The sequence below is a fragment of the Panthera uncia genome, chromosome D1 (assembly GCF_023721935.1).
Source record: "Panthera uncia isolate 11264 chromosome D1, Puncia_PCG_1.0, whole genome shotgun sequence".
NCBI classification, from domain to species: domain Eukaryota; kingdom Metazoa; phylum Chordata; class Mammalia; order Carnivora; family Felidae; genus Panthera; species Panthera uncia.
The window spans coordinates 53309126-53335244 of record NC_064808.1 but is presented as its reverse complement, the minus strand read 5'-3'; the positions used below and the strand labels follow the sequence as shown (position 1 = coordinate 53335244).

The 26119-nt window shown below is 48.1% G+C and overlaps 3 protein-coding genes across 7 annotated transcripts; 1 reads left to right on the top strand and 2 right to left on the bottom strand.

Annotated features, from left to right (window-relative positions):
• TOMT (transmembrane O-methyltransferase) lies at positions 1-3016 on the bottom strand. Its single transcript, XM_049651869.1, has 3 exons — positions 2730-3016; positions 1442-1638; positions 1-962 (listed from the first exon to the last, which is right to left on the bottom strand). The coding sequence occupies exons 1-3, from the start codon at positions 2986-2988 to the stop codon at positions 642-644; spliced, it is 777 nt and encodes a 258-aa protein (XP_049507826.1). The 5' UTR covers positions 2989-3016; the 3' UTR covers positions 1-641.
• A 2260-nt stretch (positions 3017-5276) lies between these two features.
• Positions 5277-11148, top strand: LAMTOR1 (late endosomal/lysosomal adaptor, MAPK and MTOR activator 1). The gene is made up of 5 exons (XM_049651818.1): positions 5277-5451; positions 9208-9353; positions 9604-9681; positions 10039-10165; positions 10520-11148. The coding sequence occupies exons 1-5, from the start codon at positions 5410-5412 to the stop codon at positions 10610-10612; spliced, it is 486 nt and encodes a 161-aa protein (XP_049507775.1). The 5' UTR covers positions 5277-5409; the 3' UTR covers positions 10613-11148.
• Positions 11149-11506: 358 nt separating this feature from the next.
• Positions 11507-26092, bottom strand: LRRC51 (leucine rich repeat containing 51). Of its 5 annotated transcripts, XM_049651797.1 has the most exons (8): positions 25953-25992; positions 21882-21927; positions 19343-19425; positions 18545-18682; positions 13699-13904; positions 12371-12519; positions 11930-12103; positions 11507-11690 (listed from the first exon to the last, which is right to left on the bottom strand). In XM_049651797.1, exons 4-7 carry the CDS (start codon positions 18624-18626, stop codon positions 11962-11964), a joined length of 579 nt encoding a protein of 192 aa, XP_049507754.1. In that variant the 5' UTR covers positions 18627-18682; positions 19343-19425; positions 21882-21927; positions 25953-25992; the 3' UTR covers positions 11507-11690; positions 11930-11961. The 5 variants fall into 5 exon arrangements, with proteins under 5 accessions (XP_049507754.1, XP_049507762.1, XP_049507768.1 ...); XM_049651805.1 differs by lacking the exon at positions 21882-21927 and having other exon boundaries at positions 25953-26019; XM_049651811.1 differs by lacking the exon at positions 21882-21927 and having other exon boundaries at positions 19343-19405; positions 25953-25968.
• Between the last annotated feature and the right edge of the window lie 27 nt (positions 26093-26119).

Here is a 26119-nt window from a genome sequence, read left to right as displayed (position 1 = left end):
CGTGTCTATTCCCTAATTGTTGGTCGGGCCCAGAGGAATCCAGCATCTTCTCTTGAGCTTCAGGGAGAGGGCATACAAGGGACTTCAGGCAAGCCTACGGGATCATGTTGTCCAGGGCTAGAGGTGGTCCTGGCCCTGGGCCCAGGCTCCATTACCATTTTCTCTGGCTCAGCTTGTACCCATTCCTTCAGAGCCTCTAACTCAATGTTTACTGTTTCCTCTGATCCTAACTGGAATTGCATGGGCTTAGGAGGGAAGGCTTCTGAGGCCTAGAGCTAGGAGGCCCCTGGAGATTTTCCAGCTGGCTTCCTTGGTGTTAAGAGAGATTAAATCTTCAGGCAGCACAGGGACTCCCTTGGAGTCACCCAGAAAATCAGTGATAGAGTTGGGTTGGGAGCCCAGGTCTCTTGCCTGTCAATCCATGGCTCTCTGGAAGGAGGGGGGCAATGGAACCAAGCATCCTGATAGAACTTGATGTCCCAGGTCAGTGTAGAACTGGAGTGGGGCAGAGGTTGGAGGACAGCCTCCCCAGCCTGAGTCCAGCATGTGTCAGGCCACAAGCAGGGAGAAGAATGGACGTTCTGAGGTCCTTGCTTCGGTGGGGGTGGAGAGGCAGCAGTAAGTGCCCCTGGGCCTGGACCTCAGCCAGGCCCTGCATAGGTGAGCTGGGCTATGCCGTCCTTGATGGCAGGGAAGTCTGGGAGGCCAGTGTGGTGGAGGCGGCAGCGGTAGCGGCCACAGCTCTTGGCATACTGCAGGAAGCGGGGTGCACCAGGGAACAGCGCATGGTCAGCCAGTACAGTGGCACCAGCTGGCAGCAGGGCATGGGCCTCCAAAAGCTGCAGGTCTCGCAGGTAACGTCGGGGCCGGTGTGCCAGGAGCACCAAGTCTACCTGACTCAGCTGGTACTGGGTTCGTAGGTGTGGGATCACCTCCTCTGAGCTACTCACGATGAGCTCCACCTGTGGGGATGGGAGGAGTTGGAGGTGAGGGTGGGAGGGTCTGTTCTCCCATACCAGACTTCACCAGGATCTGGCTTACTTTATGTCATTTCCTCTGTCCTCAGAACCCAAGAAGTCAGGATCAGTATTGTGATTTCCATTCTGCCAGTGATGAAGCTGAGATTCAGAGGATAAGTTCTTTGCCCAAAGTCATAACAGCTCACAAGAGGTAGACTTAAGGTTTGGACCCATATTTGCTGGTCTCCAAAGACCTTCCTTTTAACTGCTCCTTTGTCATCCAGCAGCAAATATGAGCAAATGACTTGGAACAGACAGGAGTTCACACATCACCCAGGGTCACAGTCTCCTACTGTGCTGCCTAGGTGGGATTCCCTTACTGGGGGAATCTCCTAGGTGGGATTCCCTTACTGGGGAGGCCTGGCTAGGGCAAGGCTGGGGGTGGAAGGGAAGATACTAGGGTCAGGGAGGCAGGGGCTGACCGTGCGCTCGTCGAAGCCAGCCAGGCGGATGAGTTTTTCAGCCACTGCTGCGGTGCGTGGGTTCCACTCCACAGTGAGAAGGCGGCCCCCAGGGGGCAGGGCACGGGCAATAAGCAAAGTGGAGTACCCACAGTGGGTGCCCAGCTCCAGCACGCAAGCAGGAGCCTTCTCTTCCACCAGCCGCATCAGGATCTGACCTGGGGGGGGGAAGATGGCTTATTGCAGCAGACATGGGAGATGGATTCAGGGCCCCTGATAGAAAGGGATCTCAAATGTCCACCTGTCTCACTGTAGCCCTCAACCAGCTGGGGTCTCCTTGGACTACAGCTCCAGCTGCCTCGCTCGTCCTCTGACCCTCCAGGCTTTCGTCCTTCAGTCTCATCTTTGTACCAGCCACTAGCTATCTTTCCAACAAACAAATGTGACCCTGTTGCTCCTTGGTTCCTGTGATCCTAAAGGCCTTTGGGATTGAACTTGGGATCCTCAGCCTGACATTCAGGACCTTCTTGGACCTGATCCTATCCAACCTTTCCAGCTCTTCCCATCTGTAGACTGTACCACAGTCCTCCAAAACAACTGTGCCCAGAGTCAACCAAGTCATCACTGGCTCATTCCTTCATGGTGCATTAGTATATGTGACTGGCTTTGCCTCTTCCTACCCCTGTCCTTATCTGCTTGGCCAAATTGAAAACAATCCTTATAGGCTCCATTTAAGTGTTGCTTCCTCCAGGAAGGCTAAGGCAGAAACAGGCACCAGGTTCCTGAGAGACCTTGGCTAGAACTTCCAGTTTCATTCCTCTTTGTTTTGTTCACTGGGTAGCTTTCTAACCTGGGAATTGGAAAAATTTCTTCAGACTCTAAAAGCACTTGTGCCAGGAGCTGGGACTGAGACAAAGCCAGGTAGCTATCCTGAATGGGATGTGGGAGCCTCCACGGTGAGGGGAGAATGAATCCGCACAGATAATTACAAAGTTATGGGTTATGTGCTGAGATGTTATCCCCTTTGTATTATGCCCCCTCTGAGGCTAGCATTTATGGCTGATTCATCTGTGTGGCCTCTACCTCCTTTTCCAACCTAGCACCTAGTACATGCCTAGTTCAAATGGGATGGCAGTAAGTGTTTGCTATATGAATGAATAACTTTGCCCAGCCCCCTCATTTGCAGAGGAGAAAAAAGAGACTCAGGATGAAGAACCTGCCCAATGCGCCCAGTAGGCACTGGCAGATCTCAGACCTTCCTTACCATCTTGAGGGTATTTCCTGGAGCAGAAGGCTAGGGAACACTGACCTTTGACAGGCCCCATGTGGCCCAGGTACTCGCAGTGGCTGCTCCAATGGTCCAGGGTGGTGAGGATATGACTGGGGTCTCCAGGCAGGGCATGAGTGAGCACATAGCTGAAGGCCCGTTCCTCAATCTGCAGCCCTGACAGGCAGTCTCGGAGGCTCCGCAGCAAGACCATACGCACCAGCAGTCGGAAGTAGTGACGGTAACGCACCAGCAATGTCACCACCAGTGGCAGGAAGGCCAGTGCGATGGCGGGGGACATAGTCCTTACCAGGGCTCTGGGGTGAAGGAAGGCAGACAGGGAAACTCACCATTGCTTGTCATTTGTATTATCCCTATATTTTACAAACCATGGCTCAGAAAGGCTAAGTCTTTTGTGCAGAGTCATACAACAGAACCAGGATTTGAATCTGAATTGGTCCAATTCCAAGCTCATGTACTTTCAAGGAATCCATGCTAGTCTACGTTCTACACCCAACCTCAAACCACCTCTTCCCACCTCTGCCCCCTGATTCTGTCTTCACCTTACTTTTCCCACCCATTTTGCCTCATCTCTGTCGTCACCCCTTCAGGACCACTTTCCACAGTCTTTGGAAATATCCTACCCACCCTCCCCCCCAACCGCCTGCATCTCCTGATGAGATTTCTTCCCACCCCTCCATCTGCTCTTCCCTGTGGGTGGGAGGAGTCCTTGATTCTATATTTCTTCTCCAGTTGTCTCCCCTCCCCTGCATTCACCTTTTATGTTCTCTCTCAGAATTCCTTGTAAAAGCATGTATACACACAGCACATGCTTCCCCCCTACTCGAGCCTCTTCTCCCAAGCCCTATCCCTAATGGGGAGGGTAAGTGTCTTCTCCTCTCCCATACCTTGAACCATCCATCCACCCCTTCCTCCAGATCTGACCCTTGTGAGCTCCTGGTGATGGTGGGGACTAAAATTGAAGGTAAGAGTGTATAAATGGATGTGAGTAGGTGAGTGATAGTGAGTTTGAACTCGTGTGCTTGGGAACCCACACTCAAGAGCCCTGCTTACCTGTGCTGGAGACTTCTGCTTGGGGAAGATCAGAGCCTAGAACAGGAGGGGGAGGCCTCAGGGCCAGAGAACTCTGAGGCCGGCTGGACTTGCTCTCAATTATTGATGCATAAGCTGCTGCTGTTACCTGAGACATGTGGTTCAAGTTACTAGCTGCAGGAACAAGGTGGGGCTGACTCCTACCCTTCATGAGCCCTAAATTTACAGAACCCCAGGGTCTTGATTTGAGGGGTGATGACAGCTACTGGGTTTGGTGACCTCTCCTCCAACTCCTTGTATCAGGATATGGGGGCATGGTGTGAGCCAAGGAAATGGGAGGCTGTAATTTACTCAATTCAAAATTCAAGTTTTGTTTAAGCAATTGCCAGGGTGTGGGTCACAGAGAGGAGTCAGATCTTGTCTCATTCCTCCAGGAACTCCAAATTTAGCGGAAGAGACTGATCCAGAAACAGAATAAAGCATAATGCAATTCTTCACGGATATGGGGACTTTAGGCTGTTCTGTGAACTTCTGTGTATCTAGACAGAGCAGTGTGTGGCACATCACAGACAGTAATTACTTGATTTGATAAATGAATGGAGCTACGTGGAATAGGGATTAAGCACAGGGAGTTGGGGATGCCCAAAGAATGGGGTCAGAAATGGCAATCAGGAGGATATTGTTTGTATTCAGGCCTGAAGGCAGACCTCGTGGGGAGGCGGTGTGCCAACATGTGGAAAGTCCAGGAGGTCAATCAGGAAACTGCAAATAAATATTTACAACCCCTGCACCACCACCACCACCATTACCATTAACCCCCACGACCCCAGTGCTGAAAAGGGAGGCAGGTATCAGGTGCTGCAAGATGTTGAATAACAGACTTGTTGAATGACCAGTGTTCAGGGTCCAAGGGAAGATATGGGATGGTTCTAAAAAAAGCACTGATAGTCAGCTTTGTGAATTAGGATTACTAGAGTTGATGTAAAAAGGCAAGCAAGATTGCAGAGAAATGCCTGAGGGCAAAGACTGCCAGGTGGCCTCTCTTCCAGGGTTGAGCTCTGCTCCTCTTTGGCTCGTGAAGGAATAAGAGCTCTTCTTCCAATAAGTCTCCCATCCCCAGTACAGGTTGAGAACTCCGTTGGGGGCTACAGTCTTTATGTGTCTTCCAACTTGGTGCTGGGCATCTGGGTCCAGTGTTTGTACACGGAGACTGTGTGCTCGAGGAGCGGAGGGCCTGAGTCCCACTCTTCCTTCGCATGGCATTTACGGGAGCATTTGGTATAAGTTCGCTCACTGACCCTGAAAGGTAGCCTGGCAGCCACGCGACCACACAGCACACATCAGGAGGGCCTCTTTAAGTCGGCGGAAGACTCCAGCTCCAAGACTGAGAAGACGCTGAAGTCATGTGACCTGCCCCTCCCTTTCATCGCATCACGTGCCTCGCGTCTTGTCAAGCGAGGTGAGCCCTCCCATTGGTTGGCGATGATCATGCGGTGGAGGCGGGGCCGGAAGCCAGGATTGCGGCGGTAGCTGCGGGGCTCTGGGAAGGGATAGGCAGGGCGGCGGGTGGCTGCTCGCTGGATGCAGCCACGGGTCATGTGACCGGAAGGGCTCCCGACGGACGCCGTCCCTCCTCGGCGCGGCCTGAGCGCCCGGCCCGACCCCGGCCATGGGGTGCTGCTACAGCAGCGAGAACGAGGACTCGGACCAGGTGCGGCCGCGGCGGGCGAGGCTCGGGAATGAGGGTTGAGAGGCTAGGGCGTGGGGCCCAGAAAAAAGCCTGCAGAAGAACGGGACTGTGGGCCTCACTTAGTACGGAGGCCGGGAGGGGACAGATTACGGAGGGGACGCTCGGCCGGGCTCCTACCCCTGTTAAAGCCCCAGCTTTCTCTACACAGTCTCCGCTTTGGGGTGTGCAGACAGCCCCCTGTCCCGCTCGCTCCCACCCCTTTCATGTTATCCTATCTTTAAACCTTTATAGCCTTCAGAATCCTCAGCCTCGGTCCTTGGGAAACACTGTCTTCCAAGCTTCCTGTGCTTTTTCTGTGCTTGTATGAGCGGGCTTTGTGAATCCATTCTAAAGATGGGTAAGCTGAGGCTCAGAGTTAGCTTTTCCTAACATGAATCAGGAATCTATGTATCTTCTCAGTCCCTCGAGTTGGGAGAAGGAAGGTCACTGCGGTTTGGGGTCAGAGAAGGCTTCTGGAAGTAGGTGGCATTTGAGTTGACCAGTAAAGAATTTAATAGAGACCATGACATCAAGACGTTTTGGGGAAGCAACAAAGCGGGTTTCACTTTGGCTGTATTGGATTAGAGAGGTGGGATGCGAGCTCAGTTTGACCTGCCTCGGTGCAGTTTTTGCTTGGGGCCTGCGAGTTCCTTTAGCTAGAGGGGTGCTTGCCCTGGGAATTTGACTGTAGACCTGATCCCTTTGCAGAAAGGATTAGGCTGGGAAGATTGTGCAGTTTTAAGTTCTTCCTCTTCCCCTTGGTGCATTCTCACTTCTCCCTACATCTTAATCTCTGACCTGCCTGCCCGATCTCCTTTTAGGAGTGGGGAGACCTTCCCAAGGATGAAGTCTCAAGCTCTTGCCTCTAAGCTTGGGTCCAACATGTGTTGGGTTTCAACACATTCTAGACACACAGATGACAGAAGGATTTCAGCAAGTAGCTCACAGTCTGGTGGAGAGATGGTCACAGAAGTGGATTATATTATTGGTATTTGGGAAGTCGGTCTTTCCCCAGTGACTCACATGAAACTATTTTGGGTTAAGAACTTAAGGTTAGGAAAATGCCCTTTGTTTGAGAGGCATGGGTGTCTCTTGGGCCTCATTAATTCTCCAAACCCCCAATGAACACATATTCGTATTTCCTGTCCCTTACACCTTAGGCATACATCATGTCCGCTATCCCTCACTTCACCCCAGCATCTTAGAGGAGACAGTATTCCTGTCTACTGGGAAAACTGTGGCCTAATGGAAAATTGTCTCCTAAAGGATAACACGAACTCTTGCAGGGAATGAGTTAAGAAGGGTTAGGACCTTCTCAGAAAGGATACCAGCTTCTAGCTGGGAGAGCTGGGTTTATTGATCTGAACTTTCATCTTGACAGGCTCTCACTTCTGTTTCTAACCCCCAGAGAGGTGCTCAGTCAGTGCTGGGTGATTTGAGCCTTCATGTGGCAAAGGTCTACAAGCCATTCCCTATCCCAAAATCCCTTTCTCAGCTCTTGGGCAGGCCCCTCCCCCATTTTAATCTCTGCTCCCTTGTTACAATAAAAAGAAATAAATGACACATTTTCAAAGACTTTTTATAGTTCTCTCATTTGACGTTTGCCAAACGTTTGTCGTATAGGTGTAGGTTATGTACTTAAAGGTAAGGGAAAAGTTCAGAGAGGCTAAGATATTTAGCCAAAGACACAAAGCTGAGTAATGCTGTAGTCAACGTATCTTGATACCAAGCCATGTGCTTTATCCATTGGGCCAAGATATTCTTTTCAGCTATGCCCATACACCAGGTGACTACTTATGGACAGACCATGTATATGTGTCTGTGCTGGAGTAGACAGTGAAAGCCTGACTCCTGGGTTGACACTGACTCAGGGACAAACCTTGGTGTGAAACACTTCCTCCATGCTTCACTTGCCCTTGGGGGTGGGGTGATGTTATTTGTTCACTCTGATTGGGGGTAGCCTGGCCTCTTCTGGGAGTCTAGGTCTCAGGAAAACATCGTTGTTCTTGAACAATCCACTTAGACATGGGGGACAGGGGAGACCTGTCCTATAGGAAGATCTGTCTGAAGTAGGGCTGGGAGAAGGACAGCACACAGGAAGCAAATTCAGGGTTATGGAGCCAGCTTTCCTTTGAGATAGTTTGATCTTTAGCAAGCATTTTGTCCTTCTAGCCCTTGAATACTTAGTCTGTGTTTTGAGGAGGAGGAGGGTATGTCTAGGAGTTGGGAGGTGATAGGACAGAGTCCCACAGCTTTTGTCTCATACTATTGGGAACCGAAGACGCTTGGCAACCTAGACTTGAGAAGGAAGAGTATTGTGAAAAGGCTCGGCCTGCCTAGGGTGGGGCAGGCGAGCAGGAGGAAGTGGCCCTCTGTAAGGAGAGTTGTGGAGTTGGGGGCAGGGGAACTGGGAGCCCACAGTGGGAAGGTCTATGGTAGGAACTGAGATCTGCCTGGAGTGGAGCACTGGTGGTCTGGCACTAAGGGTTGGTGAGTCAGCATTAGGCAGGATGGGCCCCCTTGTCTTTGGCTTTGTCCTGGGCACCCTTGCTCTTTATGGCTTGGATAGATACCCAGCAGGCCTGCTTATCCAATTTGTGGCTGACATAAAGCCAGCAGGGATTTGCATCTGATAGGCTCAAGGCAGGGTCATATTCAGAGAGACTGCAGTAGATTAGAATAAGGGGCTGGAATAGGACCAGGGAGACTTGGTTTGGCCCCATGTTAGTTCTGGGGTTTGTGATTATTGGCTTAAGCTAGCAGTAACAGGACTACTGAAAATTAACAAACCACAAGAATAGAAGTGTGGTGACTTGGCAAGGGAGGGAACAGCTGCACTGTTCTGGTCAGGTTTCACCAGGTGCACCAAGTTTGGTTCTGGGAGTCATATACAAAGAAAGCATTAGAGAAGAGTGAACACCTGAGAGTAGAAGGGACCTGCCCTCTAGGAAGGGGGCACACTTGGACTGTGTGACCCAGAGGCTGGGACTCTTGCCCTGAGATTACATGAGGAATATAATTGTCTGGCCTCACGGGGCCTCCATCCTAGGAGCAGACAGCCTTTCTGGGAAGGGCCTGGTCTGGGGGATCAGGAGGGCCATTCTTGGGCTCCTGACTCCCATCAGTTTCTAGACCTTACTCCTCTGGCTTCCAGCTTCCAGTATTCTTTCTCATCAGGTGCTAGACTGTTTGCTGAAGCTCCAGAGTGGTTATTGAGTACATGCTTTGTGTCTCTGTCCATCTTTTCAGGGCCTCTAGGGCTGCTTGGATTTACTTTAATTCATCCTAGACCCACAACTCAGCTGAGCTCCAAAGGGCAGGCAGGACTGAGCCTTATCTGACATTCCATACACTTCAGCACTTGGGATATTTTTTGGTGCTTAAAAGTCAGAGCTGGGCTCAAAGGAGAGCCCAAGAAAGGCAGGTTGGACTAAAGGCTCCAGGGTTGGGGTGCCTGGGTGGCTCTGTTGGTTGAGTGTCTGACTCTTGATTTTGGCTCCAGTCGTAATCCTAGGGTTGTGAAATCCAGCCCCACGTCAGCTCCAGCCCCAAATTGGGCTCCGTGCTGAGTGTTGAGCCTGCTTAAGATCCTCTGTCTCCCTCTCTCTCTCTCTCTCTCTCTTTCTCTGCCCCTCTCCCTTGCTAGCATGTGTGTTCTCTCTCAAATAAGTAAGTAAATAAATAAATAAATCTAACTAAAGGCTCTGGGGCTTACTTCTTCTCCATGGCCTTTCCCAGGACCGAGAGGAGCGGAAACTGCTGCTGGACCCTAGCAGCCCCCCTACCAAAGCCCTCAATGGAGCTGAGCCCAACTACCACAGCCTGCCTTCCACTCGCACAGATGAGCAGGCCCTGCTCTCCTCCATTCTTGCTAAGACAGCCAGGTGAGCACTGCAGGACCAAGCCTGGGCAGAGCTTTCTCCATCCATGTTAAAAGCTGGGATAGGGGGACTGGGCCCAGGACATGGGGGATGGGACAAGGTCAGTGGTGAGAGATGCCTCTAGGCCTGGGCTTGCTCCAGTGGGGAGGCAGGGACATGGTGTCAGATAGCTCTGGAATTAGGACTTGGCAGTGAGTCCTGTGTATCCCTCTTAAAGCACCTGTCATGTTCCCTCTGCCTCCTCTCCCCAAAGCAACATCATTGACGTGTCTGCTGCGGACTCCCAGGGCATGGAGCAGCATGAGTACATGGACCGGGCAAGGCAGTACAGGTGAGACCTGGCCAGCTTGCATCCCTCCCTCAGGCTACTTGGGTCCCTCCCTGCCCCTCAATCCCTTATCCAGCTTTGGAGTCCGAGCCCCAGTCCAGGCTCCTTGTTTGGGTGTGGCCCAGGAGACTGACAACAAATCTCTCTGGTACCTCAGCAGATGTGCATGTTGGCCCTGTTTGCCCCATGGCCTTCAAGGGTGTGGAGGCCAAGGGAGGTGGGCCTGGAGTGAGTTTGTGGTGAGCAGAGGCCACCGTCACCCTGCTTCTCTGGCCTGAGGGAGTGAGACTTCCCCGAGCCGGGCTGGACTGGGCAGAGCAGACTGGCCTGACTGCCCACCCCATCCTCCCTCTTGGCCAGCACCCGCTTGGCTGTGCTGAGCAGCAGCCTGACCCACTGGAAGAAGCTGCCACCGCTGCCATCTCTCACCAGCCAGCCCCACCAAGTGCTGGCCAGCGAGCCCATCCCCTTCTCCGACTTACAGCAGGTGAGCCACCCCTTGGCCCGCCCCTGCCCATCCTTCCTGCACTGCCCAGGCTGTGGCAGAGGGTTCGCCCTCTCCATCTCAGAGGCAGTAGGGAAGTGGAGTTAGCCTGGTAGCTCAAGTACCTTGCTCAGTCTCACCTCTCTTACTTTGTGTCTTCTCCTCTCCACCTTTGTTCTCTTTCTCCCCTTTGTTCTTTTCCATCTTTCCCATCTTTCCCATCCCTGCCTTTCTCTTTGGCTTCCTATCCCCCATCATCCCCTCCTCTCTCGCCACCCAATCCACTTCCCTGGCTTTTTGGATCTCCCTTCTCACTGCCTCTCTCTGTTCCTCTCCTCCCTGGTCCCTCTGTCTCAGGTCTCCAGGATAGCTGCTTATGCCTACAGTGCACTTTCTCAGATCCGAGTGGATGCAAAAGAGGAGCTGGTTGTACAGTTTGGGATCCCATGAAGAGAGGGATCCTTGGGACAGCTCTTCTCCTCTCTTCACCCGTCTTCACCCTGCCTCTCCTGGCCCCCAGCCTCACTGCGGCTCATACAGTACCCTAACCTGCTACTAATCACAGAGAAGAGTGTGGAGGAGGAGAAGAAGCTGGAAGGCTGGAAGCCTGAGCAAGTGAGGATGGAGCAAGGGAGGGTAGAACCATTTGGGACTGGCGTTCAAAGCCCTGGCCAGGGATGGGGTGGGGGTCAAAAGATTAGGGCGTAGTAGGTCTTCACTGTCACTGGGAAGGTGAAGGTACCACTGTGAGAGAGTGATCCTTAGGGGGCCTATGGGGGCCCCCTTCCCATCCTTTCTCTTGGCCTCACTCCTACCCCCCTCTCCCTGACTTGGTGCTCACATGCACCTCAGTAGGGTTTGTGACCAGGGTCTGGACGAGCTTGAATCTGAATGAATTGAGTTTGTATATCTAGCACCCTGGGTTTTTACATGTTTGGGGTTTTGTTTTGGTTTGTCACCCTCGATAAAGGAAGTGTATTCATCTGTGTGCTGGCTGCAGCCCGTCTGTCCTGCCCACCACCCTGATACTACTTCTGGTCTGTGAGCAGTGAGATGGATGCGGGGGGTGGGGGATGTCTTCTAGGGGCATTAAGAGGAATCCAGGAGATAAGGGTTCAGGGTTCCCCGGTCTTAGCCAGAACTTGGCCTGGAATAACATCAGATTGGATAAGACCATGCTTGTCCTTTCTTGGTGATGGGAACACTGTCAAAACTGAACAGACTTGAATCTGAGGCAGCTCTCGCTGTTGGGGCCCTGCCTCAAATTCAGTGGAATTACCAACAAGCCCAGGGTTGGGGGATAAAGGCAGACCAAGAATACTTGATATGGAGCCAGCAAGCCAGTGTTTTCAAGCAGAAGATTCCCTTTATCAAATGAAATCTCAAGCAGAATCCCAACATGTAAGACAGAGCAGAAATACCCTGATCTGATCGAAGTGGGGGGTTCAAAGATCACAGCCTGTCGTCTTCTCTGAGGGATCTCCACAGAAACTTGGCACTCTGTGAAACAGCTCTAACCCCAGCATGTCTGAATGGAAGAGTAAAGAAAGGGCTCAGAGAGGTAAGTCTCCCAAGGACATACCAGTAAACCCAGGTCCCCCGTGTCCCAGGTGTTGCAACAGGCCTTTTCCTCCACTGCCTCCCTCTTTCAGCCAAATAACACTGGAGCTACTGACAAGTGCCTGAGTTGGAGGACGTTTTTACATGACACAGGTGACTTCGCACCTGCTCAACTGCTCAAATCGTTTATTGTTAAACCAAACTGACCATCCTCTCAGGACTGCTGGGGCCTGAGAACCTCAGAGTGCATTCTGCTTGATCCGGACCTTCTTGGGCTTGATGTTCATGCGCTTCCACACTTCAGCTGTGGTGCGGTCTGCCTTGGTGACCCCGCTGAAGTCGAATGTGGTGATACGGGGCAGGGTGCACAGCACATATTGCCTGTGGGGAAGACTCAGGCTGGGGGCCAGCCCTGCACCAGAACCTCCTTCCCCCTCCACCAGTTGCCACTATCTCCCCTAATTGCAAGGAATGGAGGAACTTAAGTATAATTTGGGGGATGACAGAGTTTCTCCTGATAGGCAAGAAATGCCTAAAGGTCTCTACTCCTTTCCCTGTCCCAGCATGGCAGAATAATGGTGTTGGACTTCTTATCTTCCCACCTCCTTTCCCCCTCAGAGGAGCCCAGCCCAGGGGCAGGGCGCTCACCTATACCCCTTCTCTTCCTCTATGGGGTTCCCATGGAGTGTCAGGCTCCGGAGTCGAGGGAGGACAGCCAGCTTGTTCACTTCTCCCAGGCGCTGGATGCTGTTGCCATGGAGATAGAGGACACTGAGGTTGAAGAAAGTTGTCAGGACCTGTTGAGGGAAGGAAACCGAAAGCCAGAATGGACAGGGTCCTGGATCTGTGCTCAGGACTGGCTTGTGGGCAGAGAAGGAAGAGTTTGAGAAACAACTTGATTTCCAGTCTATGCCATTCTGCTGCAGCCACTGCAGACGACTCCAACCTACTTTTCATTTAGCTTTGAAGGGCTAACACACATTGACACAGAGCTATGATCTAAGGTGCAGGAGATATGATCCTGGTTCCTAGCATAGCCACTGACTTGCCAGGTGCCTGGGCTCTCCTGCCTCTCCTTGAGCCTTAGCTGGCCCTACACTGAAGGCCTTTTCAGCTTTAGTGATTTAAGATTCTTTCACAACAGGGGACAGGGGTACAGAACATCATGCTAGGTACAAAAGAGAAGCTTTCAAATAGTAGTTAAATTGGGATCTCTACACCTGGGGAATAGTTACCAAGTCATTCTCTAGCTGCTTTCCCTCTGATAGGGATCCTGGACAAGACAGGGCCAGTTCTGTTTATTTCTTTTTTTTTTTTTTTTTTTTTATAACATTTATTTATTTTTGAGACAGAGAGAGACAGAGCATGAGCAGGGGAGGGTCAGAGAGAGAGGGAGACACAGAATCCGAAACAGGCTCCAGGCTCTGAGCTGTCAGCCCAGAGCCCGATGCGGGGCTCGAACTCACGGACCGCGAGATCATGACCTGAGCCGAAGTCGGACGCCCAACCAACTGAGCCACCCAGGCACCCCCAGTTCTGTTTATTTCTTAAAATTTGAGTGTGAGTTCGTGGAAGATCAGTGCTGCAATCTAGCTAGTTCTTCCACAAAATAACTCAGCACAAGGCACAGGGGGTGCCAGATAACAAGAGCTGTGATTTTAGTGCAGCCTGCTATGTTCCAGTTGTTTTTCATAATTCTCATTTAATCCTTACAAAACCTTTATGATGCTGGCATATGCTCTCCATTTTTTCAGACAGGGATGCTGACATTTTGAAAGGTTGGGTGTCTTGCTCAAAATCACACAGTAAGATCTAGGATTTGAACCTACATCTCTCTGAGCCCACAGCCATGTACTTTGTACCGTACCACACTGCCTCATTACTTCTTTGATAATATGTGGGAAGTAGAGAAGCTGGGAGCTAGAAAAGGTGGGATCAGGCCCATCCTGACTGGACTCTCAGGGCTGGGTACTCACAGGGTCAATTGAAGTCAGGTCGTTGAAGGATAGATCGATCCAGGCCAAGTTCTCTGGATGCTCCAGAAGCAGTGAAACCACATGGCTGAAATCTTTCAGGTCATTGAGGACATTGTTGTTCAGCCACAGGGACTGGGTCAGTGACTTCCCTGACTTTGAGTGCCTTAGTGGTCGTAGCCCTGTTCTTGGCTCCTCGCTTGTCAGATCTGTGGGGACAAAGTAAGACTTGGGTTATCATCTTTGCTTTTCTGTCTTAGCATTGGGAAGGGACAGAGCTGGGCGGATTTACAGCCTAAGCTATAGCTGGAGGGGCTGGCAGGACCATAGCTCCATGCTTGAGTCTAGTATGACTCTACCAATGGTCAGTCCAGGACCCTGTCCCATAGACCCCAGGAATCCAAATAAGCTTGGACTGAGGGTCAAAGACTTCCCATCCCAAACTCTTGGTTTGGGTCACATGGTCCCCTCATGTCTATCATATCATTGGGTCCTTTGTGTACCACCCCTGTTTGAGGGGTTGAGGGAGGCAAAATCACTCTTAATTTTGTGGAAGTTAAGAACCCAGAATTGTCAGGCTTGAACCGAGATGACAGCACAAAATCTAGACTTATCCGCTGGTGGAGCCCATAGCATTCACTAAAGTACAACACATTCTGATGTCCTCTTTCTCGCGTTAATATTGAGCAACTGTGTATGTGCCAGATACTGGATATATAGCAGTAAACAAAATGAGAGATGGTCTATGCCAAACTCTGTATGAGTAACACGGCAGGGATGAAGCAGTTGTTTGTGCCTTGGAGGAGCTCATACCAGCAAGATGAAAACAACATCAATGTTGTTGGCAATGTTGGCAATGTAACAGCAACAGAACTGTGAAGTGGGGCTCCTAACATAATCTGGGAACTTAGGGAAGTTGAAACCTGCGATGGAACTCAGTGGATCAGGAGACATTAACCAAGTAAAGGGTGGAAAGGGTGAGAACAGCATGACAGGAGAAGAGGCATGAGGTGTGGAACAGTGTGTATATATGGGCATGTGCTGCACAAGGTGGGCAAGGAGGAAAAAGACAAGGAGCTTTGAATGCCAGGCTGAGTGTTTTGGACTTTATCCTGTGGGCAATGGGAAGCCAGTGGAGGGTTTAAGCAAATGAGGTGATTCAAATCTTTCAATGTAGAAGATCTTTTTTTTTTTAAGTTTATTTTTGAGAGAGAGTGAACACATGCAAATGGGGAGGGGCAGAGAGAGAGAGAGAGAGAGGGAGAGAGAATCCCAAGGAGGCTCCACACGGTCAGTGGGAAGCCCAATGCAGGGCTTGAACCCAGGAACCATAGATCATGACCTGAGCCAAAGTTGGATGCTTTACCAACTGAGCCACCCAGGAGCCCCTCATTCTTTTTTTTTTTTTTTTTTTTTAATTTATTTATTTTGAGAGAGAGATACTATGTGAGATACTACTAAAGAGAGGGAGGGAGTGAGTGAGAATCCCAAGCAGACTCTGCATTGTCAGTGCACAGTCGGGTGTGGGGCTTGAACTCATGAACTGTAAGATAGGGATCCTAGATAAGATATTTTATTTCTTAAAATTTGAGCCTGAGTTCATGAAAAATCAGTGCTGTAGTTTAGCTACCTCTTCCACAAAAGAACTCAGTACAAGGCACAGTTGGTGCCTGATAACAAGAGCTATGATTTTACTGAGCCGAAGTCAAGAGTCGGACGCTTAACTGAGCCACCCAGGTGCCCTACAAAAAGATCATTCTGAAGCTTTAGTGTGGAGTATGGATTAAAGGGAGTGGATGGGACTGAGGACCGATGTGGCTCTTTCAGTCATCCAGACAAGTGATGAAGTGGAACAGAAAATCAGCATGACTTGATGATTGATTGGATGTTAAGAGTAGAAGAATAATCAAGGGTAGTGCCCAGTTTCTTGTTTGTGTGAATGATAAGGAATTAGAAAGACAGAAACTGGGGTTGGAAGGCTTGGCCTTGGTGTGTGTCTGAGGTTCCTGTAGCACAAAAAGGTGGAGAAGCCAAGTAAGCAGCTGAATATGAAAGCCTGATGCTCAGGAAAGAGATGAGAATCATTAGCATAGAAGGTGTACAAGTTAGAGAAATAAATGAGATTCCACACGAGTGAGGGTAGAGAGAAGGGACAAGGAGGAAGGGGAGTCTATTAAATAGTTATGAATAATCGGAGGGAGAACCTCGAGAAGATAATTTTACAGATGCTTGGGGAATCCATAGTTTATAAGCGGGAGTTTCGGGAGATAAGGTCTGAAAACTAATTTCGGCAACTCAGAAGCTCCTTGTGACCTTGGTGAGGACTATTTCAATGAAATGACGAGGACCTGGGGACAGAAGCTAGATTGGACTGAGTTCAAGGGTGAAGGGACGGTTCAGGAAATCTAAGCAGGTAGTGTAAACAACACCCTCAGAAAGTTTGGTTAAGGAGGAGAGAGAACAGGGAACACAGTAATTTTACAATCCATCTGTATAGGCCCCCATTCACGTTTTGACAAATGAGGTCAAAGAAAGGACGGGCCCTGCCCAAATTCATGGTGGCAGAGCCAGAACCAGATACCAGCTATGGCTGAGGTGACTACATTTTTCCTGTTCTCCCTAAGCCCTTCATTACTTGTCAAAACCTGCCTCAGGGGAAGTAAGTATTTAGGGTTTGCTGAGCCTGGCCAGCTGTTGTCACTCCCCTCAACTCTCACTGGACATGCTTCCTCCCTTCCCATCCCCTCCTCCCAGTGTTAACTTCCTCTCCTCCTCTGCTGCACATCCAGCAGCATCCACCAGATGGCTCTCTGCCTTAATGCTGGAGTGAGCAGGAAGTTGGGGGGAGGTGGCAGAAGGGCACTGGAGCAGAGTGCTCCAGCTCATGAATCAACTCCTTATCCTGTCCCCTCCCCACCACCATATCCCAAGAACCCCCAATGAAATGACACAGCTGAATAAAAGGGTTAAAATAAACCCATATGGATTAGCATCCAGTCTGATGAGGCAGCAGCTTGAGGAATGCCACCAAGCATGGGCTGATCTCTAGCTCAGAATTAGCCACTAGCAGGACTGTGCTGCCTAAAACATGAGGGTCCTATTGGGGCTGCTGGTATCAAGGGTGGAATGGGGTATCCCGCTGCTACATACTTCTGTTCCCTTAGACTCCACCAGGGTAGTGCACTGCTTGAGGATCTGTTGAAGCTGCCTTGTTCAGAGTAGGCCAAGGCAGGTCTGGAAAACAGATCACAAATATCAGTGCCCAAAGAACTGTGGAGTGTTCAGCCCCAGGAAGACTGGGGAAAATGTGATCCTGTCTTCATATCTCTGAAAGATTGCTGTGCAACTTTTCCACGTGTCCCTAGAGGGTGGGAGCTAGTTTGATGATAACTTCTTTGCATCATTCCTCACCTCATAATGGGAGGGGTTGGTAAGTGGGTGTCATAGGGGACTCCCTTACCACTGTAGGTTCACGAGCGAGCAGAAGTTAGAGGACTTTGGGTTGGATGTAGTCTAAAGTCCCTGCCATTTCAGAGTCTATAATCCATCTATCGATTACTTCAAGCAAACAGTTTATCAAGTACTCCTAAACTCTTTCCACAAGTTCTGTGGAACCAGAGGGCCTTTGGGGCTTGGATGCACCTGTCTTTTTCTCCTCCTTACAACACACAGCAAGGAGCACAATGCCTGGCATGTGTGTATACACATGTGCTTACTAAATAGGTGCTCAGTAAATATTAGTGATTCAATGAAAGGGCATCTGTACAGATCATGGTTTGTGCTGTGTAGTTATTCTTGGTTGTAGTAGATTGTCCCCTTATTCTGAGGGTTCCGTAGAGGACAAAGCTATTCCCCACTCAGCTATTCCCTTATTTGTCACCTCAGCTATCTTGTACATGACCATTACAGCTCAAACCCTTGTGAAACACAGACTATATCAATTAAGAGTGATACAGTGCCCAATAAAGATCATGGTAGGTGAGTGTATGTCCATGACAGAACATGAGTTACCACTGTGTCTGGTGGGAGCCCAGTAGTGCCCTAAACACAAGCCAAGGCTAGTACCTCCTGGATAACTATTTGCCTTTTTTCTGAGCTTAAAATTAGTCACCAATTGCCTATGTGAGAAAACCAAAGCCAGATACTGGGGCTAGGATATGTGGGTGCCAGCATGTATTCTGTGAGGGCAGATGGTAAAGTCTAGGGACAGCAGAATTCCCTTGGGAAGAAGCATATTCTCCTGAGAATATGATTCTCTCTCTCTCTCTCTGTCTCTCTCTCTCTGTCCCTTCCTGAAGAGTATGAGCCACCTATTTACAAGGACATTGAATAACAAAATGGGAATGAGCATGGGCAGTGCTGAAACCTGAAATAAGTGTGGGTGATGATTGAATAAACTTGGATATGACTGGAATGAATATAAGATATTTGTCAATAAATATTTAAACTGGAAACATGCCCATTGTTAATAACGAGACCTTGCATGTTTTACCAGTGATCAGAATAGGCTTGTGTCCTTAGAGGAGAGAGGGTTCTGCTTGTGTTTTCATTAGTCTTTTCGTCTCTTCAGGTAAAAACAGGAGAATAAAACCATTGGCTGATAGACTGGTTTCCCAATTTTCTTCCACCTGACTTTACTGTTGTAGGCTGGCTTCTTTCAAAGAGGATCAATTATCCCTCCCACTCCTACCACCTCTTCCTACCACCTCCCTACCCCTACTCCTCCCCAAAACAACAAAATTGCAAGCATACAGGAATTTAGGCTTTTAAGTAGAAGACTGGTTTCTCCCTGGGGACCATACCCAGCCTGTTGCTATGGTGAGTGGAGTGCTGTACTCTGTGGGCTGACCTTGGATCATATGGATGCTTCGGAAGGAGTAGTCAAGAGGGGGCTCTTGCACTGAAGTGTTCATATAGTCCTCTTTGCTCATAGCTCAGGCCATCGTTTGTCAGGTGTAAGCACTGGCCCTGGGAGTCCGGGTTCAGCCTGGGAGGACAGAGAAGGACAGGTGTTGCAGGTACAAGGGGCATAGGCCTTCTGGTATCCCCATAGCCTTCCACCCTTCCTTTCTATCCTCTACCACTCAAGGCTTGCCTGGCTGCATTTCTATTTTAAGATATTAAGCATGGTTCCTTGCATTTGTAGGGCACCTTCCTACTTCTCAGAGAACTTTTACATCCCTTAGAGCTCATTGATAATTGTAACACCCATTTCTCTTTCTACACAAAGAAACTGAGACCCCAGGATGAAAGCACTTGCCGAAAGTTAAGCCAATGAGTCAGTGTGGACTGCAGTCATAGCCTCCTGCATCCTACTCTGAGCCCCGCCTTGTGCTACTCCATAGTAGTTACCATGGAGGCTGTTTTGGTACCTACACTCTGGTGACATCAACTGGGCTATTCTATTGCTTAACAAACTCCTGAGCACCTGCATTGGATCAGGTGTCTGACAGCCCTTTGCAATCTGACCAGCTGGGGACTTGTTACCTCTGCTCAGCTTGTCTGTCAGCCCCATTTCCTTTCCATAGACCCTATGTCTGTCAGCCCCATTTCCTTTCAATAGACTCTATTTTCAGCCACATCCCGAATACAGTCATATGTATATAAACACATACACATAAAACCAGAGTCTACTTCAGTCACTCACCTGTCACTGATGCCTGAAACTCCACCATTAGGGATTCATTCCTTTGGGTTCAGGGATTGTTCCCTGTTAAAATGGAAATACCCCTTGAGAGGGGTGAACACAGTGTTATCAGTCATTTACAATGTGGTGTGAATTGTTTTATTAGATCCTTTCCAATTCCAATGAACTCAAACAGAGAAATTTTCAAGAGACTGGAGAGAGCCATGAGAATACTACTCACCTGGGAAGAAGAGAGCTGAACACACTTTATACCAAGGGGGTTTGAATGTGACACATACAAACAAAAGATAAATAGACCAACAAGTGCACATCCCAGTCAGCCTCCCCTTCCTCATTGCTTCCACTGCCATCATCGCCTTTGCAGTTACTATACTTCATCTGCTTTCCAGAAGGATTTGAGGTAGTTTACAACAATACATGCATAAAACGGGATGATTTACGGAACAGAGCTGTTCAACTGAAATATAATGAACACTGCAAATGCAGGCCACATACATAATTTTTTTCAAGTGTATAGTTTAAAATTTTCTAGTAGCCATGAAAAGTCAAGAGAAACAGATGAAGCTTAATCTATTTAATCCAATATATCCAAAATATTCAACATATAATTGATATTAATAATTGAGACATTTTACACTTAACATAGCACATCCTGGTGTGGACATGCTACCTGTCAAGTGCTCAACAGCCACGGATGACTAGTGGCAAATGGAAACATGGAAGAGAAAGGTTAGAAGGCAAATTAAAGAAGAAAGGAGAGAGATGTATCTAACAATTAGGAAACGGCCTATGTTATCTCTGAAATTCCTGGCAGCCAAAGTAAAAAGGGAAACCTTAGGATATGGAGTTATCATTTGATTCAAAGAAGCAAACAGGTTTTACGCAGAAAATGAAATCTGTGCATTCTCTTAAAATGAAATTTCCCTTAAAAACCATGGACTTGATAGCTTATAATTCAACTTAATACAGTTCAAGTAAATTCCTTTTTTTGGTGATTTCACATGTGTAGAAGAATGGAAACTGAATGATGTCTTCCTCTCAAAAAGCAGCAGTCTCAATTGAGCTTCGTGGAAGTGCCACCTTGAGTCACTTCACAGCTGAATTCTCTTGTTAAATTGGAACTGGCCTGGTGGGCACAGACTGTTGATTAGGGAGACCAGAATCTTTTAGGTATCAAATCAACAGACAGACAGCAAAGAACACATGTTTTTCCAGACACAGGAACCTGGCTTGTGTTCTCACTGAGACAGAGAAGCCCATTCCACTTGAGCACCTACAACAGGTTCGATGCCTTTGAGAGATTGGATAATTTTCTCAAAGTCCTGGGTTGGGACCCCAGAGTTCTGCACTACTGGACGTGGATTTTAGCTTAGAATATTTAAGGGCAGAATTTTGTCATTAGTTTCCTTGACCATTGAGAACCTCACTCAGAATTTTGTGTTGCACCAGCTCCTGATGCATTTTTCTGGATGCGTTAGTATTAAACATGGGGCCCCAAGTAGTTAGGTAAATTGCCAGGTGGAGAGGGTTATTACTCTTCTCCATTTAAATAGTAGCCCAGGCTGTGAGCTGGCACTAAATTTTGTTCATCATCTGACGCAGAACCTGGCTTACAACAGGCGCTCGAGAAATATTTGTGGGAGGAATGAATGAGAAACTGCCAAATACAAGGATTTCTGTTTTGGGAGTGTTGATGCTAAGCTGTTCTTTCTAACAATTGGCTCCCAGGTTCAGCTATTTCAGTCCACACCTCATTCACAGTAAGAAAGTCGATTCAATTCTGCCAACATTTGTGGAATGGCTGCTGCCCTGTACCTGACCAGAAGGAATGAAGCCAAGATAGTAAATAACAGAACCCTGTCTGTCATGGGCACAGAAAAGCCTGCTAGGATTCCATCGATTGTGGCAAACCAGCCCACATCAAGTTCTAAGAAATAGCTGCCTATTTAGTGAATGTTAATCATGTTTCAGTTCCCAAGCCTAGTGTACCCTCTGATGAAGCCTGTCTTTCCAGAAAAAAATTGATCAATGTGTCCTATAGATTGATTCCCTTGATTGTTCCTATTCATGGTCTTCCTTGTATCTGTCCTTTTTGCCCTGTAACTCTGTAGTTCTATCCACTTTCATGCTGGGCTCAGCCATATGACTTGCCTTGACCAATGGGATGTTGGTAGATATGAAACTAACAGAAGCTTAAAGAGAGGGCATGCCCTCTTGCTCTTTACCTGTGCCAAGAGAAAATGGCTAGCCTACTGGAGGGATGTGAGAAACGTGCAGGTGAGATACATGCAGAGAGCTAGTGTTCCCACCTGAGGCCATCCTAGACTAGCCAATAGCCAGCTTATACCAAGTCAAGTTCAGGATAGTCACACAACCCACAGGTGCCTGCAGACACATTAATGAGCTGAGCCAAGACCAGAAGAAACATAGCTGACTGAAAGACTTGGAAGCAATAATAAATGTGTATTGTTTTAAGCTATATGTTTTAAAGTATGGTTTTGGATAGTTTGCCATACAGCAATAGCTAACTGATACATACCTGTATTATACTTTGAACAAAATTTTATCGCAGCCTGTTTCCTCATCTGTAAAATGGAGACAAACCTATTTTGAGTGCTGTTTTATGTCCTGCAGCAGGTGCTTAATACATTGAAGCAGTTGTATTCTCTGTACATTTCTTTATAAACTACTTCCTATTCCTTCCTTGTAAGCTCAAGGGCAGGGACAGAAATCAGACTTCTTTCTCTCTTCCCACCATTACTCTGCACTGAGCCTAGCAAAGAATGGGTATTCACTAAAGGCTTGATGAACAAATGGATAATGGAAAAATGAAGGAAGAAATGAATTGCGTCTTCAGGTGTCACATGGTAAATCTGGCTGCTGGGTAGGTATACCCAAACTGACAAAAACCTGAGGCTGCCTTGCTCACTTCAGTGGCTGCGTTTTTGGAGTCTGTCTTTCCCAGCTGCTATTCTGCCTCATAACCAGTCAGATCACAGTGCCTTCCTCATTTATCCAGGTTAACTTGACAAATGACAGTTTTAGAGGAATACTTGTCTTGTTTTGGAATTTTTCTCTTCCAAACTAGAAATATCTTTTATCTTTAATTTTAAAAGTTAACATGATAGCTGAATAAAGTCAAACAACATAGAGAAGTACATCAAGTAGAAACTAAAAGTCTATGATTTGATGCATACTGATTTGATGCATACTCATTTTATACTGAAATATGGTTGTCCTTGTAGTGTTAGCTAACAATGTATTTTTTTCTCTTTAAATTATTGTAGACTCTATGGGTGCCTGGGTGGCTCAGTCTGTTAAGCATCTGACTCTTGGTTCCAGCTCAAGTCATGATCTCATGCTTCATGAAATTGAGTCCTGCATTGGGCTCTGCACTGACAGCGTGGAGCCTACTTGGGATATTCTCTCTCTCTCTCTCTCTCTCTCTCTCCCCCCCACTCTCTCTCTTTCAAAATAAATAAGCTTAAAAAATGTTGTAGACTCTCACCCTTTTAATAACTGTAGAGTATTTCACAGAATTTGTGTGTATCCTACTTTATTTACTTAATTTAACTTTAACCAATCCTAGGTTGATAGAAATTTGTTTTCAGTTTCTGGAAATTACAACAATTGGAGTTTGATTTGTTGATAGCCTATTCCTTCCCTCTCAGGTAAGTAGCAATACAATGGCATAAGAAGCTTTGGGAATAATCAGATGAGATCTGATAAGAGACTAAATGGCCTGGCCTAGAGAGGGTTTCTGGTCATGGACTACAGGTGGAAGAAAAGTCAAAGAATGGCATGAAAAGTCTACCACATACTCTAGTGGGAGGTTATACTTCCAGGTGCCATAGGGAAGTCCAAGATTCAACCTAGCTCCTGCCTACCTCTCTACTGCCATCGCTTCTCCTCATCTCTAATTCTGCAGCCCAGCTAATACACCTACTTGAATTAAGTTCCTTGCACCTGCCACTGGGTTGCCACACATCTACCTTCCTCTGCTTGGAATACAGTTTCTCTCTCCTTTTGCCTTGCTACTTCTTTATGGCTCAGTTCAGGTATCACCTTTTGAGCCTGTATATACGCCCCAATCTGGATGTGGAACTTCTCTTCTGGACTCGTATACTTACTGCCATGGTAGCACTCCTAAGATTATCTGTTTACCATCTGTATGTCCATAAACTCCACCAGGGCAGGAACCATGTTTTTCTCATGTGCCAAAGTGGTGGCAAGTAGTAGGTGCTTAATCAGTATGTAAAAATCATAACAACGATGGGTCGCCTGGGTGGCTTAGTCGGTTAAGCATCTGGCTCTTGATTTTGGCTCAGGACATGATCTCACAGTTCATGGGTTTGCACCCCTCATAGGGCTCTGCACTGATAGCATGAAGCCTGCTTGGAATTCTTTCTCTCCCTCTCTCTCTCTCTGTCCCTCCCCTGTGCATGGATGTGCGCTCTTTCTAAATAATAAACACTTAAAAAAATTGCAGGGCACCTGGGTGGCTCAGTTGGTTAAGCATCTGACTTCATCTCAGGTCATGATCTCATGGTCTGTTAGTTTGAGCTTCACATCGGGCTCTCTGCTGTCAGCACAGAGCCCATTTCAGATCCTCTGTTTCTTCCCTTCTCTGCCCCTCCTCCACTCATTCTCTCTCTTCTCTCAAAAACAAGCATTTAAAAAAATTAAAAAAATGCAACAGTAATAATACTATAACGGAGAGGGACATGAGCTTGTATAATTGAAGGATTTGACCCTGGTCTGAGCAGTCAGAGAAGACCTTCCAAAGAAGTGATTGAGAAAACTGAAGGATAAGTATAAATTATAGCAGGGAGAAAAGATGAACATTCCAGGCAGAAAAAACAGCATGTGCAAAAGCTCTATGGTGAAAGATTACCTGGAAATCAACGTTGAAGACCTCAAAGAATGCTATATAACTAGAGAGGAGAAAGGGAAGGATATATATTAGACTGGGGGCTGGAGACGTAGACAGGAGCCTGGCTGAGATGTTGCTTGATGCTAAGACCAATAGGAAGGCACAGGTATATTTTTAAATGGGGCTGGGGGGAGTGAACAAAATCACATTTGTGGTTTGAAGGACTACTCTGGCTGCAGCATGCAAAATGGCTGGGAAGGAAGGCAGGAAGGATGTGATGGTAGCTAGGACCAGAGAGAAGTCCTATTTAAGAAGTAAAGCTGACAGAACTTTGAGATGGATGCGAAATAGAAGTTGTATTAAGGATAACTCTTGGGTTTTTGGCTTCCATAATGTTGGACAGAGGTGAGAACATGGTAAGAAATCCAGGCTTGGAGTACATAGAGATGATCAGTTGCAGATGTGTTGAGTTTGGATTGTCTGTGAGATACACGAAGATGTTGGAAGAAGCAATTGGCTAGACAGACCTGGAGCTTAGAGATGAGTGCTGGGCTGGGGGCACATACTTGTGTACATCTGTGTACAGGTGGTGAATGAGGTGGATTAGAATACCAAAGAGAATACGGCAGTGTGAAGTGGGCCTAGAACCAAGCCTGGAGGGACTGTAAGATAGTAAGTGGACCAGCCACCTAGAAGCCAGCCAGAAGCCAGCTATTCATGGCAGCATCAGATGTGGATGTTGCATTAGCCAGATAATTTCCTGTTTAGTTTTGTTAAATCTGTTTGATTCCCATTGTCTTCCATCTTTCTAGTTCCTTTTCCCCATTTAAGCTCTCAAGGAAGATTTGGACTCATTCTGCCTGAAGTGTAAATACCCCAATGTAGGCCATAAAGGCTTCTTTTCTCTGAGGCAGTTCAATCTACTCCAGCTGGAAGTTGGAGAACTGGGGATCTATCTAGTCTTAGCTGTCACTGACTTGTGTGGCCTCAGGCAAGTTACTGCTCCTCTTTGGGTTTCAGTTTTCCAATCTGTAAAATGGGAATAAATATCCTTGCCTCACAAAATTCAAAAGAGACTGGATGTGAAAGTGCTGGTAAGTTGCCGAAGGTAATCCATCATGAAGACTGTAAAAGGAATGAAACTCTAACAGTAGAGCTCCGAGAAACAGACCATAGTGGAGGTAAAGAGAGAAGAGATAATTTAGGGACAGGACCCTCCCCCCCCCCCCCCATGACTGTGTGTGGGAAGATGCTGCTGACTCAGAAGGAGGCTGTATTCTAGGATTTTCCTGCTTGTAAGGAAAGAGACACTTCAAGCCTCATACAGCTCCAGTATTAGGGCCTGTAGTTTACTCATGTCCTGAAGAGGTCTCAGTTCATCAAAGGAAAAATCAACCCATTTTCTGAGGGCGTTTCAGATCTCCCAGTGTCAGGGATTTGAAGCATTCGTATTGGGGAGCGGGGACCCAGGTTTGTGATGGGGGATGTTCTTAAGCGCCCCCAAATCTGTAAATCTGTATGGGTATGTATCTCGGCGCCCTTTCCTCCCCTCCCCGCTCCAGTCTATTCCATATGGACGTTGTGTCTTGTTTGTTGTTAAAGGGGTAAAGGGTGTGTGCGGGGGTATCTCAGGTCCCCGAGAAAGGAAATTCCTTAATCTTTCTGTGTGTTCCTCTCCTCTCTATAGAGAGCGAATTGTTCCTTTGAGTGAATTTCCTGTTTTCCCGCCCGACTCACCCGCTGTTGCTTTCCCTCCAGCTCGGCGTCCCACTACCCCTTGCTTACTCAGCCCAACTCCATAGTGACTACCTTCACCACCGCGACTCGGCTAAGCGCCGAAAGTGCTTCCTGATGCCTACCGGGAGTTGTAGTTCGCCGGGGGGCGGGCCTCCGAAGCCGCGGGC